The following is a 16,936-nucleotide window of genomic DNA, read 5'->3' as shown; positions in this document are numbered from 1 at the left end:
CTCCGCCCATCCTTGTAACCTGTCTAGGTCCAACTGTAAATTACCAATTAATTACCCAATTAATTAATTAATTACCCAATCAAAATCAGGATCCAATTAATTAATTACCCAATCAAAATCAGGATCCATAGTATACTAGGTTGCACAGAAATGTACATAAATGCAGGCAAAGTAAAGTATTAACGTCATGTTTCTGCTTGTTCCTGTGAACTTTGTAAGCATCCTTTTTCAAAACCCTATAGCATCCCAATAATACCATGATGTTGAAAATGGACAACACATAAAATTCTTACACTCCTTCATGTCTGCATGAGGTGTTGCACAAACAAAACCATCGGAGTAGACCAAAATCACACTGATTGCCAAAGGAACCTAAGCATAGCTATCATTAAACCTCTTCGCATGAACCCCAGATTCTTGGGAGACATTAGTGTCACTCAGGCTAGGGACAGAAATTACACATAAACGGGCATAAGTGATCAGAAACTGGTTCAAATCTGTAACACGATAGAAGTTCAGTGCACATAAACCACTTTCATAATAACCAAAACTGGTTTAAGATATTACCTGGATGGATATAGTATCAGACTTAATTAATTTAGGTTAAATTGGTTTATTGAACATCTGCCCCAGACCTTTTCCAGATTCAAGTTAACCCATAGTCCCCCAGCATCCCAGGATTCTTTGCACCTCCCCCACAAACCCTCCCTTGCAGGGTGGGAGGAATATCTTTGGCTCAAGCTATCTGCCCCAGCCAAGCAGGAAGGTGTGCTCTAGCACACCTGGCTTCTGGTCTAGGCCACTGTAGGCATGTGCCTGCATTTTCAGAATCATGAATGAATGTCTGTTCATTTGCTTATCAGTTCTATCTACACAGCTTAAAATAACCTGTGAAGATTGACTCAATCAGCTTCAATCTTTTCAACTATCTGTAGTTAGCCCCAAACATCAGATACTTTATAATTCTAATTTATTTAATTCATAAGGTCTCCCATTTTTCACCTTCTAGCAATCAGCTGCTTCAATCCTAAATATGCATTCTTTGAGAGGCCAACACACTACAGCTAAAGTCAGTGCAGTGGGGTTCTTCAGTCCTCTATTCTGATTGTTCTCAAATCCTCCCCTATACATGTATACAGATTAGGGGGTAATGAGCAGAGTTGGGTACACAGGAAGTGCTTGAGTCTTGTAAATTCACTTTCTATAACACAGCACATTCAAGTGAAGAAAACAAAACACACTTCATTAAGGCCAGAATTCAACAGTTTGTATTATTCTATTTATCTGGATTCCTAGAAAGGAACTCTAGACCCAATTTGGGAAGATTTTTAAGCACATAATGTGATATTTTTAATTACAAAACCACTTATGATTAGTTTGCAGCTCTTAAACACATGCTAAGATGTTTTGTTGAATAAAAGTGACTTTCCTGAGCTAGAGAATAATTCTGATAACAGTATTGTTACATTGTATTAATGGCATTAATTTGCTCTGTTCTAGTTTTAATTTTTTTGGTCATTCTTTTTTCTTTTTCTTTCTTTCTTTTTTTTGCAAGAATGAGGAAATTTTGGAAGAAAATACATAATCGTTATAAACACAATTGTGTTTTTGTTGAGGCTCATCCTTAAAAATGTGATCTGAAAAAGAGAAATATTTACCACTGAGAATTTCTGCATCTCAAAATAATGACACAAGCTTATGCTGTGTGTGTGTGCATGCGTGTGCGCCTATGAACACGTGCATGCAGATAGGCGCATATGTGTATATACACGCAAAAAAACAAAAAAAGAATGAATATAATTGATTTGTGGAAAAACTATCTGGATAAAAAGTGTTATGTAACATTAATCCACACAGCTATCAAGTGGAAGTAACGTCAAAATATACCAGAACAATTGAAAAATATAGAAGAAAAGATGAATTGAAATTTCCCTACATTGCCTTTCAAATATACAGCATTAGTCTGAATAGATCAAATTGGATTGTAGTGCAATTTCAACCCACTTCTGGCTTCCCACACTTAGGTTGTAAAGACTGTAATGAAATAAATAAATAGATACATTTAGGGAACTGTAGGAGAGAATGTTTACAATGCTGGCTTTCAGGTTTATCTGGGCAAACTAAAAGGAAAGAATTTCTTTCTTACTGTAGTTGTTTCCTAAAATCCAACTGTGCCAAAGAGAGATACTGAAACAAATGAATAAAATTATATTGGTTTGAAAAATATCAGTGCTCATGAAAAATGCATATTCCCTTCAAAGTTTTAAAGGGAAAACCAGACTTACCATCATGTCTAAAGGCCTCTGAGAAGTGATAGAGGTTTGTTGGTGGGTGGTACTGTTGTGCTGCTCCTCTCCAGCTTGGTGAAGATATGCTTCCTAATGAAGGGCTGCTTGATCGTGGTCGGCTCTTAGAACTAAATGAGGTTGAAGATGAACCACCAGCTCTAATTCTTAGGATAGCAGCATATGAAGTAGGGAGGCCTGGAACGGCTTCTGAATAGTCTGTAAAAGAAGCAATGAAGTCTGAGTAGAAGCTAAGAAAAAAAAAAAAAAAGAAGAAGAAAAAAAAGAAACATCAAAAAGCAACTTCCCTCCCATATAATGTTTTAACCACGCAGTGCAAATCTAGGAGGAAAAAAGAGAATATCACTAACATCTAAATAATAGGAAACATAGCAAGCAAACAAGAAACACAACCAAAAATCTTGGCTCATTCAGAGTTTTGATCTGAAAAGGGACAAGAGCCAAAGGCTCCAGCAAGTTCACAGAGACCTTGTTGTTGCTATTGATTTTACTTGGAAGATGATCATATAATATACAGATGGGAGACAATATAAAACTATAAAATAGGAAATTCCACCTACAAGGGTGCAAGACAGCAGAAGTTTTTTGAGGTGTTTATTAAATAGCCAACTGTGATGTCCTTCTCAGTTCAGTCATCAGGTCTAGACTCTGTGCCCTACTCATCTATTCCATTAATGGGAGTCAAATAACCATCCCAGGATGCCAAGACACTATATTTCATTTTCATTTATCTGTCTGGTAAATGCTCACTTCTCACATAAAGCCCAGAAACACCGACCCAGGCCTTCCTCACTGTAGATTACTTTACAAATTAAGGGCTTTGTTACATGCTACACTGCGCTGCACAAATGTTGCTCAGCGTTATTGCTAGTTCGAGTTTAAAGCAGTTACAGTTCAGGCCAGTAGGAGCCTGGTAGACTGAAAGGTAAGAATCCCTCCCCCCCCCACATTCCTCTTCAGGGTCCTGTCCTCTCTGCCTCCCACCTCAAACCTCTTATCCCTGCTTACTTGTGGCTCTGTATATACATGCAATTCTGTCTATCCCAGAGGAGCAGGCAGGGAAGGGTTAACCGCTTGCCTAGCACTGCCACTGCTTCAGGTCTTCTGCTCTTCTATGAGCTAGGCCCTGCTCAGAGAGCAGCAGCAGGACAGGCTGTTTAACTCTACCCTGCCTACTTCCCCAGAACACATAGTGCGGGCATCCACAAGGAAGTGGGGGGTCAGGGGAGCAGTGAAATGAGTGTGGGGTGCTGGGGAGGGTGTGGGGGAGGGCAATGGGCCTGATCCAGGCCAGTGGGGAGGGGGCAGTGGGTAGTATGTTTATACCCAGAGTGGCTACACTTTAGTATAAACACACTACCCACTTCCTCTTTCCCAAGGGCCTGGATCAGGCCCATTGCTCTCCCCCCAGCCTCCCCAGCACCACAGACCCTGCTCACTGCCACCCTAAGCCTAGAGCGGCTAGAGTGGCCACACCTTAATGTAACACGAGGTGGGTAACCCAGATCAGAGATAATCTTGCCCTGGAATGGTGTAACTTTGAGCTGCATAATGAATGTTTAAAACCAGTTTCAGTTGTTAATATGCGGACAATGCAGGGGTGAAGAACTTCAGAAGCCACTCAAAATTACCATATAACAATACCCTGAGTGATTTAGTTCAGAAGAACCAAGCATACATGCCTAAAGTTACTTCTAAGGTCATTATCAATGCCTCTTTTTATCCGTTTCTTGTACAATGACAAATACAACAGAAATGAATAAATTAATTAAAAATGCTAATATAAAAATATATTTAGAAACTCATTCTGCAGCAGATAGCACTCCCACTGAAATCAATAGCTTTCCAAACACTGCAAATGGAGCACAAAAGTCTTGGACAATTGAGAAGCCCCTAGATCACTTTAAAATAAACCCTGTGATTTATTTTATTCATCATCCCTCAATGATGCAATGCCTTCTTTGGTTGGATAAGAGGAGCTTTTAGCATCAAAAGGCCATTGTTATGGTAGCATTATGCTAATATGTATTTAAAACAGGACTCGCTTCTGAACCCAGGTCTTGTGGTGCCAAGAATGAAAAAATGAAAAGCTTAGACTGTCTGCTACAAAAATAAATAAATAAATAAATAAAATGGTTAGGGGGAGGTGAAAGTAATGACTAAAAATCTCTAACTGTCATTATTGCCTGTGAAGCTTTTTGATCCTTTGGAGAGAGAGCTTATGCATGACTTATCGTAATTGTTGTATTAGAACCGTAAGATTAGAAGAGAACTCGAGGCTCATCTAGTCCAGGGGTGATCAAAATACAGTTTACAGAGCTGTGTCATCAGTTTGTGGGCTCCCCATGGCTCCTTCTGCTAAGTTTCTGGCCCTGTGCAGAGCTCCACAAGCCAGATGACACAGCTCTGCACACTAGACTAGACCCACACATGGACTAGGCACATGGCCTGAACCAATGCAATGGCTGCATGTGTCAGTTCTGGCCTGTGAATGAAACCCAGAGTGGCCCCATGCCCACAGACTGAACCCCTAGCCCATAGACCGGCCCCATGCCATTCATCAAGCCCAGGTATGCATTTTATTTCATATTTATACAGCTTCTGACAAGGAACTCTGATATTCTTTTTGAATTCCAATGCATGGTGCCCATGATAAGATGTTGAAAGATCCAGTCTATCTACCTTTGCTTTAGAAGTTAAGGATTGAAAAAATCTGATCAATTGTATCTGAAAATACCCATCTTACTAGTAAACAGCTTAAACACAGATTATGTGGAGAAAGTGTCTTGCTTAAAATGGGGATTTAAATGCAAGTTTTGACATGCAAGGGTAAAAAGTATAAAGCACACATCAGGAGAATTCAGTCTTGAGGTAGTTTTTCATTTTGGTCTCTCAAACTATCTATTTCTTAACATAATCATTACCTTGATTTACAGCATTATCTTTCCTGACTTATAAAGTGGGAAAAAATAGAAATACTCCATGCTACATTGTTAAAAATTAAGATGAAATATGAGAATAATGCATATATGATTTTTTTTAACATTGCCACTGGAATACTAATAGAAACATAATGTTGTTTTCTTTACAACAGAAGATCTTTCATTGCTTCCTGATAAAACCGTAACATATTTTAACAAGATCTGCACTGTCCCAAAAGGTATAGAGATATGGAGCAATTTAACATCTACCTGGAACTGGAGACTAAACAAATGCTATCTTGAAATACATCTTTTCTGTAATGTCTACTGTCATTAATTCTTTTGAAATTAAAGCAACAGTGTCAGGTTCCCAAGATTATGGAATAGTAACATTCAGTTCACAGTTAAGGTTGAAACTAGCTGCCCTTTTTAGGACAAGTTTTCAAAACCTCTTAAGTTTCTCCAATAGAAATCAATCTCCCTGAAGTTTCATATGCTACAGATCTTCACAAGGAAATTTGAAAAAGAGGGTTGCTATTTGGGAAAATTCTGTCCCACCACACTCAATGGGAGTGTTCTGGTTTACTTTTATTTTTTGGCTTATTGTATCCCCTGACATAAATTGACCTCGAAAACAGATGTGTTTTGTTTTGCCTCACTGAACAAAAGGCATATTAGCTATGTACTTTGATTACAATGGACTAGGACAAATGGTTGTGTGAGAAATTTCAAACTTCAGATTTGAAATGAAGTAATTGGAGAAACCTGCATAAACATAATTGGGAGAAAAATAAGATCTATTTTTTCATCTGGTGCTCTATCTCCTTGAAACTCTTTCCTGGTGTGGCTGGTATAAATACAATATTGTCCTCTTAGAAAAATGAAGCACAGCAGTCAGCTCTCATAGAAATAGGAGTGAAGGATGTTATAAGTCATGGTCATCCATAAGCTTCATGGATAGAGAACTTTGTTATAACATAAGAAATGTGGGTCCCAACCACTTGAGAATACATAGGACATGACTCTAAAGTCAGGAATATTACAATTCTGATCAAGTAGATGCCTTTTAGCGCAGGTTCCTCATTGAATGAATGGGAGAACCATCTGATTCTAAAGCCAATTGTGCTTGCAGGGGTGCACTAGTCTCCACTGGGAAAGTAGGAAAATGATATATCTACACAGACGGTGCATCTACATGAGCTTTTTAGTGTACTAATTGGCCGTGTAGTAAATGTCTTGGCATCTACCCACATGCACCCCAGTTAGGCCGGAATAAACAAATTTACTCTGCAGCAGGATAATACTTATAAATATTGTGGAATAAAAAATCATCTCAGCAGTGCATGTGTAGATGCTGCCCTGGCTGGCTGAGGCATGAGGGTACCCCAGTGCAGGGGCTGCCTGCCAGCTAGCCCCATGCTGAAGTGCCCTCGTGCCCCAGCACAGTGAGCCAGGGAGAGTAGCTGGGATCCCTGGGTCCCCTGCCTGCCAGGGCTGCTTCAGTTTGGCTCAACATACTGCACTCCCACTCACATGTTCAAACAGCAATAAACTCCAGAGTTTATTGCATTGCAATATTTGCACATGTAGATGTGGCCAGACATAGTAGAATGCTTCCTTGTGCCTATTTGCATTAACATGGAAAAGTAAAGGCTAAGCAAGGGATGCCTTAATATGGAAGTAGAATTGAGGTCTATTTCTTTAGTATAGAAATAGAACTCACTCCTGGTCAGAGTTCCCTAGAAATAAAAACCCTGAAGTTGATCATGTTTTTCCTTAACGTGCAGTTACAGAGAAAGGACTGACAAGGGCTGTATAGCAGCAGTTCTCATGGACCATGTCATGTGGATCACAATTATATTATGGTCCTGTTCTGATTATTTTAGAAGGGTCAACCTAGCAAAGTGGCTTTAAAAAAAGAGAGGCTATGGATATGCTTTTAGAGTAAAAGCTCAGATTTTCATTTGTCCATGCATTGTCTTTTCTCTAACTAAAAATGTCTTAAATGCATACAGTGTTACATGATTAAAAGTGAATGAACAAAACACATCCATTTACATTTGCCAAGTAAAAAAATAGGAAGCATGTTTCCCTAGTGGAATACAACCCAAATAAACCACATTGAATATTCTGAAATGTTTTAAAACTACAGCATTTCTGACTGAACCCCACTGAGATCAACAACTGCCAGATACAATGACTAGAAGACAAAAAACGCTTCTGATCAGGTTTTGTTTGGAAAAATGTGGGTCTATCAGCGGTACAGCCATCACAACATGGCTTGCATTAATGCATCTTAATTAGCTTTCTAAAAAATCAAAGGAGATATTTGATAGCATCCAGAGATAAACTATGGCTATTCCTATCAGAGGAATTGGACTGAAAAGACTAAAGACCTCTTTAGCTGTGTAGTCCATTTTCAATGTGAATAGAACTTTTTTTTACAGTGTATTCCCCAGTTCTCTGCCCATTCTAGTTTTAAAAGACTCAAATGATGTTTCCCCCACTTCCCTTGGTAGACTACTGAACAGTCTATCAAATCTCAGGGCTGGGAAGTTTTACCTGATGTTCACAATCACTTTTTATTATATGGCTAATCAACTTTCTTACTTCCTATATTAAGTTCCTAACTTCCATGTTACATGCTAAGCATAAAATGTCTGAACCTAAATATCAGAAGTCAGATGGCTAAAATCAAGGTTTAGCTACCTAATAAATGATCTCATAATTGGAGATAATAAGCACCCAAAACTCTCACTAACTACTGCTAGAATTGTGAATATTCAGGCTCTTTGAACATCAGAACCTGAATCAAAACTTGTTGGTACAGGCACAGCTGACATCTCTAAGTGAAATGCAACTTTTTCCTGACTTCTACAGCATGTTTACATCTCTCTGAAATGCTAGAATTTAAAGCAATACTGCCATGGTACAATGTAGGAAGCTACTCTGCAAAACTGAATTCAACAACCCTGAACTACAAAGTAGTTTTGACAATTTATTTTTATTGAAACTGTATTTCTACACAGCTTGCTAAAGTGAACTTGTCCTGTATGGCCTCATCAGTTTAGGAATGTTTTTCTATCTTAATACCTCACCTTAAGAGGAAACCCCTTCCCCCTCCACCCCCAAAATATTCACACACCTCTAAAACAATTAAGAATTATATAATGCAATTACATGGGAAATGCCATGCATTGGGGCAAGTCTAGCATTCAAAGAACAAAACAAAAAAAATGAGCTCAACTGGCACAGATCTAAAGAATGATGGGGTGGGGGAAGAGGCATGAAAGGTTTTGTGTCTGACAATGCACAAACAAGAAATTCACATTATGCCATGGAGATGAGATCTCTATTAATGGCCATACATAGCAATCTGGTTTTTCATCTTTCATGGTGTAATTGCTCTCTTTGGTGAGGATAAATGTTAACTGTACAATTTTATGCTTAATTGTAGTGGCTTTATTGGCCTCCTGAGGATTATATCCATCTATATCTATACATCTGTATCTATCTATATCTTTATATACAAGTATCTCTATATATCTATATCTATGAATATCTGACTGAAGCCTTTCTTGTAAAGAATGTTTAGAAATGGTTAAATTTTACTTAAATTTTTCTTGCTTGTTTACCTAAAGCCTGTAAGTCTGTGCTTTTTGTTGCCAACAGATAGCAGAATTCTGGTCTTCCCTGAAAGCAAAACCCATTTTCAAATCAAAAACATTTCCCTCCAGAGATTCATACTGCTCAGCTGGCCAGTTGTGGTGGCTTAATTACAAAGTATTCTTCACCAGTCCTTTTAAAAACCAAAGCAAACCAAACCAAACCAAACCAATGTTTCTCTGATATGGTTTTTATTACACTGCTGAGGCATGAGACCAGGTTTGTGAGGGTTTGGCTGGGATGTAGGTGGCTGGCCCACTGGATTGGGCTTTGGGGAGCAACTATGTAAGCAGTGTGGGGACAGAAGTTACCAGAGCATCAGGTTGGGGTCTGGGTCGGTGGAGTAGGGTGGAGAGTATGGGACCAAGTTTCAGGAAAGCTGAGATTGGAGGTCTAAGAGGCATAGTCTGAGATGCAAGCTGAGGTCTGGAGCCAGGGGTCAAAGAATAGTGCCAAGTTCCAGGGAGATTTCAAGATCAAGGTTCAGGAAGCCAAGCTGAGGCAGGATGCTAGGCAAACCATGGAAAGCAAAGGCAGTGCTGAGTTTTAGGAGAAATCCAAGATCAGAATCAGGAAAAGCCAAAGCTGGGTCAGAAGTCAGGAGAATGATGAATGTGAGGTTTGCTGGAACAAGCAGAGACTACATCAAGACATGTCTGCAGCCTGAGAGTGCATGTATTTGTAACAGGAGTGAGTGATGTTTCATCACCATATCTTTTATTAGATCAATTAAACAGTTGTAAAAATTGTTCTTTGCAAGCTTTTGGGTACAAAAACACCCTGCTTCAGGCAGAGACAGAGTTAGAGCTCCAAAAGCTGCTTTAATTAAAGGACCGCAGAGTCTCATGAATCAGTATCCCGGTGCTTCAAAACAGCAGCAGGGGTGCTTGAACTAAAGCTCTTCTGGCAAGCCTTAGTTCAAGCACCTCTTCTGCCATTTTGAAGTGCGGGAACAATACACAAGACGTGGGAGCTGCAGGAATGTGGTAATTACCACACACCAACAGATATGATTAATCGAGTCTGTTCTGACGCATTGAAATTACAGCACATTGGAGCAGCATCTATGCCCATATACAGGCACACAGAGGTACTAAACTTAATGCGCAGTAGCAAAAGTAAGTGCATTAATGAATATGTAGATGTGCCCACTGATAAACTCAAATTCATTAATGGTTTGTGTTTGATAGTTTACTTTTCTGGGAGTAATTCGGGTTATTTATCTCAAAACCAACTGAAAAAACACTCTCTCTAGGTAACCAATTCCAGTGATTCACCACCCTCCTAATGAGAAAGTTTTTCGTAATATCAAACCTAAACTTCCTTTGTTGCACCTTGAGACCCTTGCTCCTTATTCTGTCATCTGCCATCACTGAGAACAGTCTAGCTCCATCCTCTTTGGAACCACCCTTCAGGTTTTTGAAGGTTGTTATCAAATCCCTCCTCATTCTTCTCTGCTGCAAACTAAAATAAGCCCCCAGCCTCTCCTCAGCAGTCATATACCTAACCATTTTTGTTGCACTCCACTGGACTATCTCCAATTTGTTACATCCTTTCTGTAGTGGGGGACCCAAAACTGGACACAGTACTCCAGGTGCAGAATCGAGGGGAAGAATCCCTTCCCGCAATCTGCTGACAATGCTCCTATTAATGCAGCCCAGTATGCTGTTTGCCTTCTTGGCAACAAGGGCACACTCTTGGCTTATATTCAGCTTATTGTCCACTGTAACTCCCAGTTCCTTTTCTGCAGAGTTGCTGCTTAGCTAGTTGGTTCCAAGCCTATAACGGTAGTGGGTTATTTCCACCCTAAGTGCTGGACTTTGCACTTGCCCTTGTTGAGCTTCATTAAATTTCTTTTGGCCCAATCCTCCAATTTGTCTAGGTCACTCTGAATCCTAAGCCTGACCCTCCAGCACATCTACTAGCTCCAGATTTGTGCCACTGATATTTGTTCCTACACATACCACTGCACGGCCACTTCGGTGCATGGCAAAGTGACCCAGGTGAGGGAGGGGAGGCTGGAGCCAGCATCTGTACTGGCCCCAGTAGCCTTATCTGGGGTCCTGGGGGCCTCCCAGGGCTGCAGCAGTACCAAGACAGCCACTTGGAGCCTGGCCAGCAGCCAGGGTGTGGCTTTGGCCAGTCCGCTTCTTTTCTGGAGGCACACTGAACTGTGCTTTTTTCAGCAGCATTTTTTTTTACACGGGATCTTTGGTGTCAAAAACTGTTGCCTAAGAACTGCTTTGAGCCACCACAAAACATAAGTACATACTCATCTGGTCGCACCCCATGAGTCAAGAGAGTAGGTCAGAATCCAGAGTTTAAAGGCCTGGAGATTAAGTGGGAGTTTTTCCTTCATAGGACATTTAAAGGACAGGAAGAACATCTGAAGTAGAGGAGTTCCACACTAGCTGGATCTCATTCCGATTGCCAGGAAAGTCCTCATCACTTCTGGGCTACAGCATGTCCAGAAACGACAGAATCTTTAAAGAATTGTTCTGCAAAGCTTTCACATGTTTCTACTGAGCACTGAAAACTGTAATTACATATATTAAGGCCTCTTGTCATCTTGCAACAAAATTTAATTAATCTTAAACAAATTTTAAAATGAATTAAATTGTGCTCCAAACTCCCACAATAATTTCTTAATGTCTTCATTATGATTTCTATCAGCTAAGTAAGTATTGAATCTTTTCCAGTAACAGTGTTAATAAATTAATTTTAACAGTTAGATTGTTGATATCAATTTATTTCTTTCCTCCCCTCAATATTATTTGCTCGGATATAAGACAAGGGGTTTTTTTGTCACTCAGCATGGGGGGAGAAGCCCCATATCTTATATTGTCATACAAGTAAACCTCGTTAAATACATTACCTATCATTAAACTGATACAAACGGCACCATGTGCTTAATAATGGAAACCAACTATGAAATAATTAAATACAGCCAACTGAGCATGAGTATAAAGTACATGGCCCATATGGGGCAAACCTCCCCCACAAAACTGGTAGGAAACTACTACAAGGATAAGCTTCTGCAACCCATTTATATAAAACACAGGATAGTGCTCATTGAGCACAGTCCCCCTAAGGAAAGATTCTTTTTAAAGTCATGGTGAGCCACTCCACTGAAAACATTTCAACTTTATCTTTCCTTCTACAGCGAAGCTGATCTGTGTCTTTGTTTCCCATTTCCAGTGATTCCTGTTTCTTCACCAGCCTTAGGTCTGGTAAACATCACTAAACAGGGCCCCAAACACTTCAACCAGAATCCCTCTCTTGCCCCCTCACTCCACTTGTCACATATAATTATTGTGGCCCCACCATCCATGAGGTGATACCGGACCAAGTTGTCCTGAACCTCACCTATATATCAATTTTTGGAGGATCCCAGGACTTATGACAAGAACACCTGGTCCCAGTCATGAGTGGTGGGCTAATTAGCACATGGATCCTTTGTGGGGGGTATCTGAAGTACACACACATACTAAGGAGTCCTGAGCTGTGAGGTCACCATAGCTTGAAATGCTGTTGACTATTCTGGGCCCAGCCCAGTGAACTATTTGGTAAATCATCAGCCTTTTGGCTTTAGAGTAATTGCATGCATTATCTATGTAAATAGATAAACAAAAATCTGTTTAAAAGTGTGTTATGGATGGAGTACCTGTGCTAAACCTTGCTGCAGTTTCAAAAAGGTAAAATGCAAGTTATTACAGGTATGTTTATTTCAAAGTCAGTGTTTTCAATTTTGCCCCTCACTTCCATGTGCTCAGGCACAGCAGGGTCTGAATGTAAGGGGTAGGGAAGGGGCTGCACAGGAAAGATTTTGGTGGGCAGGGGGCAAAGGGGCAACCCAGCCCCCTGGCCCCAGATTTATTTTCTTTGCTGCAGCAAGAGGAGGTTGACAAATTCAAGCTGAACTTCCAGTAATTAGATTCTACACCTGGAAAATGATTATAAATGTATACATTTTCCAGGTATAGAATCTAATTATTGTGGGGGAGGGGTTCTCTCATATTCAAGTAAATATGGTAAGTAGGCAAAATGATACCATATTATAGGCATTACAGAATCATGGTAATTCTCCATTTGAAATCTCAGGGGTTCTTTTTATGTAAAGGAAGTGAGAAACTTCTCTGATGTTGTTTGGAAGAAATATGAATCTATAGATTACTAGAAAGATATTCAATCACTATATTTTATTCCCTTGGCAAACTAAATTTAAACCTGATGTAAAGGAGGAAACATATTGTAGCCAAGATGACAAATAATATCCCATAAATGCAGGTAGATATACTAAACATATAGCAGAAAGAGTGTCCTTTTTTAAATTTGTCATCCTGGGATTGTACAGAAAGGAATAGTATACAATTAACTGTATTTTATAAATTGACAAAAGTGTTCTCCATTCTCCAACAGAATTTGAAACACAACTGAATCTATCAACACAACAGCTTGTTGCACCATTAGATCCCCTATGGTCACCATAGTTTGAAATTTAATGACAATGCACCCTTATGTAAAGGATTCTGACTTTTTAGGTGGCATTTTTTTTGTAAGTGACAGTTGGTCAGCAGCTAAGACTCAATGACATTTATCAGCTACCTAATTAAAATGTAGTGTATCTTATAATACTTGCAAATGTGACCTTCATTTGTGTATTTTTGCCAGCTAGCATGTTTAGTCAAATGTCACTAAGAACTCTAACCTATTTTTTATTGTAACTTTTAATTACATTGTTCCAGTGAAAGTGTTTATCCTTCTGTTGCTCCAGCTTATAAAATACATATCACTTCACTGTTCGAAATATAGCTAGTAATACTGTATTTTGCCCACTTTATAAAAAGTCAGTTATTTTCTGGTTAATTTGGTACATACTCAGGGCTTTTCACTGAACATTCATGTGTGTGTGTATGTGTATACATATATAGGGAATAATGAGGCAGAGTCATATTAGAATATTAAGAAACTTACTGTTGATATGCTGTGTTAATTATATTCATGAGTGAGTTAAGCTGTTCCTGAATTAAATTCAAACTCTAGTCAAATTACATTTTCCTGACCAACTGAAATTAAAAAATATCCAGCTACAGAAAAAAAGACTAAAATAAAAAAAGAAGTAATTAGGAGCTTTTTTGAATTTGTCAACTGTGTTGCTCATCATTTAATGTTCCTTTTTAATTCTAAAAGTTCCATAGGAGGGCCTCAGACCTTGAACACATTTGTCAAAAATACTCATAATAGTAAAGAAGCAGTTAGTCCAATAACACTACTAACCAATCAAAATGCATAAAGCCAAAATAACAGCACACAATCACAGAACTATCAAGACTTTTCCTGGGCCTGTTTTCTCTAAAATTTCCAGGGTAACTAGATGGTCTTTTCTGCATGTGAAAATAATGGATTCAAGCTCTTGCAGGAGGAAATACATACTCCAGTTGAAAGGTCCTCATGGAAAATGCAGTGACAAGTTTGTTTACTTTTTCTGATCATGAACATGCTACTAGGAGCAGGAAAACTATGGACAAAATTGGGCAGCAGTGACCAGGAGTTGATCAAGTTCAGGATCCTGACAAAAGGAATAAAAGAGAGCAGCAGAATATGGGCACCGAACTTCAGAAAAGTACAGTTTGACTTCCTTAGGGAACTGATGGGCAGGATTCCCAGGGAGGCCAATCTGAGGATGAAAGAAGTTCAGGAGAGTTTGTTCTATTTTAAAGAAACCTTACTGAGAACACAGGAAAAAAACATCCTGATGTGCAGGAAGAACAGCAAATGTGGCAATTGACCAGCTTGGATTACAAGAAAACTCTTCAGTGACCTTAAAACACGAAAAGGAACCTTACAAGAAGCAGAAGCTTGAACAAATGGCTAGGGAGGAGTAGAAGAATATTGCTTGGGCATGCAGAAATGAAATCAGGAAGGCCAATGCACACTTGGAGTTATAACTAGCAAGGGACATGAACAGTAACAAGAAGGATTTCTACATGTATGTCAGCAACAGGGGGAAGTTTAGGGAAAGTGCGGGTTCCTTACTAAATGGGGGAGGCAATCTAGTGAGAGATGATGACGAGAAGGCTGAATTAATCAATGCCTTTTTTACCTTGGTCTCCATAGGCAAGGTCAGCTCCCAGGCTACTGCACTGGGTAGCACAATGTGGGGTGGAGGTGAGCAATCCTCAGTAATGAAAGAACAGGTTAGGGACTATTTAGAAAATCTGAATACGTACAAGTCCACAGGGCTGGATTCACTGCATCTGAGGGCACTGAGGGAATTAGCTGATGTGATTGCAGAGCCACTGGCCATTATCACTGAAAACTCATGGAGATTGGGGGAGGTCCTGGATAATTAGAAAAGGGGAAATATAGTGCCCATCTTTAAAAAAGGGAAGGAGGATCCAGGGAACTACAAACCAGTCAGCCTCACCTTAGTCCCTGGAAAAATCATGGAGTAGGTCATCAAATAATCTATTTCTAAGCATTTGGAGGAGAAGAAGATGATTAGGAACAGTCAGCATGGATTCACCAAGGGCAAGTCAGGTCTGACCTGATTGCCTTCTATGATGAGATGACTACCTCTCTGGATAGAGAGAAAGCAGTGGCTGTTATGTACCTTGACTTTAGCAATCTAAATCTAACAGTCTCCCATAGCATTCTTGCAAGCAATCTAAGGAAGTATGGGCTGGATGAATAGACTGTAAGGTGGACAGAAAACTGGATGGATTGTGAGGCCCAACAGGTAGTAATCAATGGTGCAATATCCAACTGGCAGCTGGTACCAAATGGAGTGCCCCAGGGGTTTGTCCTGGGGCTGTTTTTTTTCAATATCTTCATTATAATTCTGGAAGCTGGGGCAGAGTGTACCCTGGCTGGCTAAGCAGCAGCTCTGCAAAAGGACCTGGGTGCTCCAGTGAAAAGGACCTGGTGAGGCCACATCTGGAGTATTGTGTCCAGTATTGGGCCCCCCCACAAGAGAACAGATGTTACAAATTAGGAGAGTCCAGCACAGGGCAACAAAAATGGTTAGGGTGTTGGGGTACTTGACTTATGAGGAGAGGCTGAGGGAACTGAGCTTATTTAGTCTGCAAATGAGAAGAATGAGGCAGGGATTTGATAGCAGGTTTTAGCTACCTGAAGGCTGGTTCCAAAGAAGATGGAGCTAGATTGTTCTCAGCGGTGACAGATAACAGATAACCCAACATGGATCAAAGGGGGAAGGAGGGCACAAAAGCCCCCATGGCTCACCAAAAGCATCCGGGAATGTCTCCTAGCGAAAAGGGATGTGCACACCCAATGGAAGGGAGAGGCCATCACCAGGGAGGATTATATTGCAGTTGCTCGGGGATGAAGGGGGGCAGTCAGGAAGGCCAAGGCAGAGATGGAACTGGGACTAGCTTCCCAGATCAAGGACAACAGGAAGTCCTTTTTTAAATACATAGGGGACGAAAAGAAGGTTACGGGCAACGTGGGGCCTCTGCAAGTCCCGCTAGGAAATTTGGTCGTCACACCAGATGACAAAGCTAACCTATTTAACGACTTCTTTGCCTCTGTTTTCCTGAGCAGGGACCGGAACAGCCACGCCCCCTCTGGGCACCCTTAGACCCCAGGGGAGGTGCATCTAGGTCAAGGGTTAGTGAGGAACCAGTTAGGGAACTTCTGGAAGGACTGGATGTATTCAAATCAGCTGGTCTGGATGATCTCCACCCTAGAGTACTGAGGGAATTAGCTGAGGTCATTGCAGGATCCCTGGCACAGCTTCACAAGCACTCGTGGTGCTCTGGTATGGTGCCAGAAGATTGGAAGAGGGCCAATGTGGTTCCCATCATCAGAAAGGGGAGGAAGGAGGACCTGGAAAACTATAGGCCAGTTAGTCTTACCTCAATCCTGGGTAAGATTTTTGAGAGAATTATTCTGGCATATGTCCACGAGAGGCCAGCAGGGGAGATTATGCTTAGGGGCAACCAACATGGGTTCATTAGTGGCAGGTCCTGTCAGACCAACCTGGTGGCCTTCTATGACCAGGTCACCAATTCCTTAGATGCA

At 40.4% G+C, this 16,936-nt stretch overlaps 1 protein-coding gene across 1 annotated transcript in view; it reads right to left on the bottom strand.

Moving 5' to 3' along the window:
- CNTN5 (contactin 5) overlaps nucleotides 1-16,936 on the bottom strand; it is a 1,308,168-nt gene that overhangs the window by 643,654 nt on the left and 647,578 nt on the right. Inside the window, exon 4 of the mRNA XM_019525021.1 lies at nucleotides 2,286-2,504. Coding sequence (XP_019380566.1) covers nucleotides 2,286-2,504 — 219 coding nt within the window. The remainder of the gene's footprint in view (nucleotides 1-2,285; nucleotides 2,505-16,936) is intronic.

This window comes from Gavialis gangeticus, unplaced genomic scaffold (assembly GCF_001723915.1).
Source record: "Gavialis gangeticus isolate Ggan-Ray unplaced genomic scaffold, GavGan_comp1, whole genome shotgun sequence".
NCBI classification, from domain to species: Eukaryota; Metazoa; Chordata; order Crocodylia; family Gavialidae; genus Gavialis; species Gavialis gangeticus.
The sequence above is the reverse complement of the archived record's forward strand: the minus strand, read 5'-3'. Positions and strand labels throughout refer to the sequence as shown.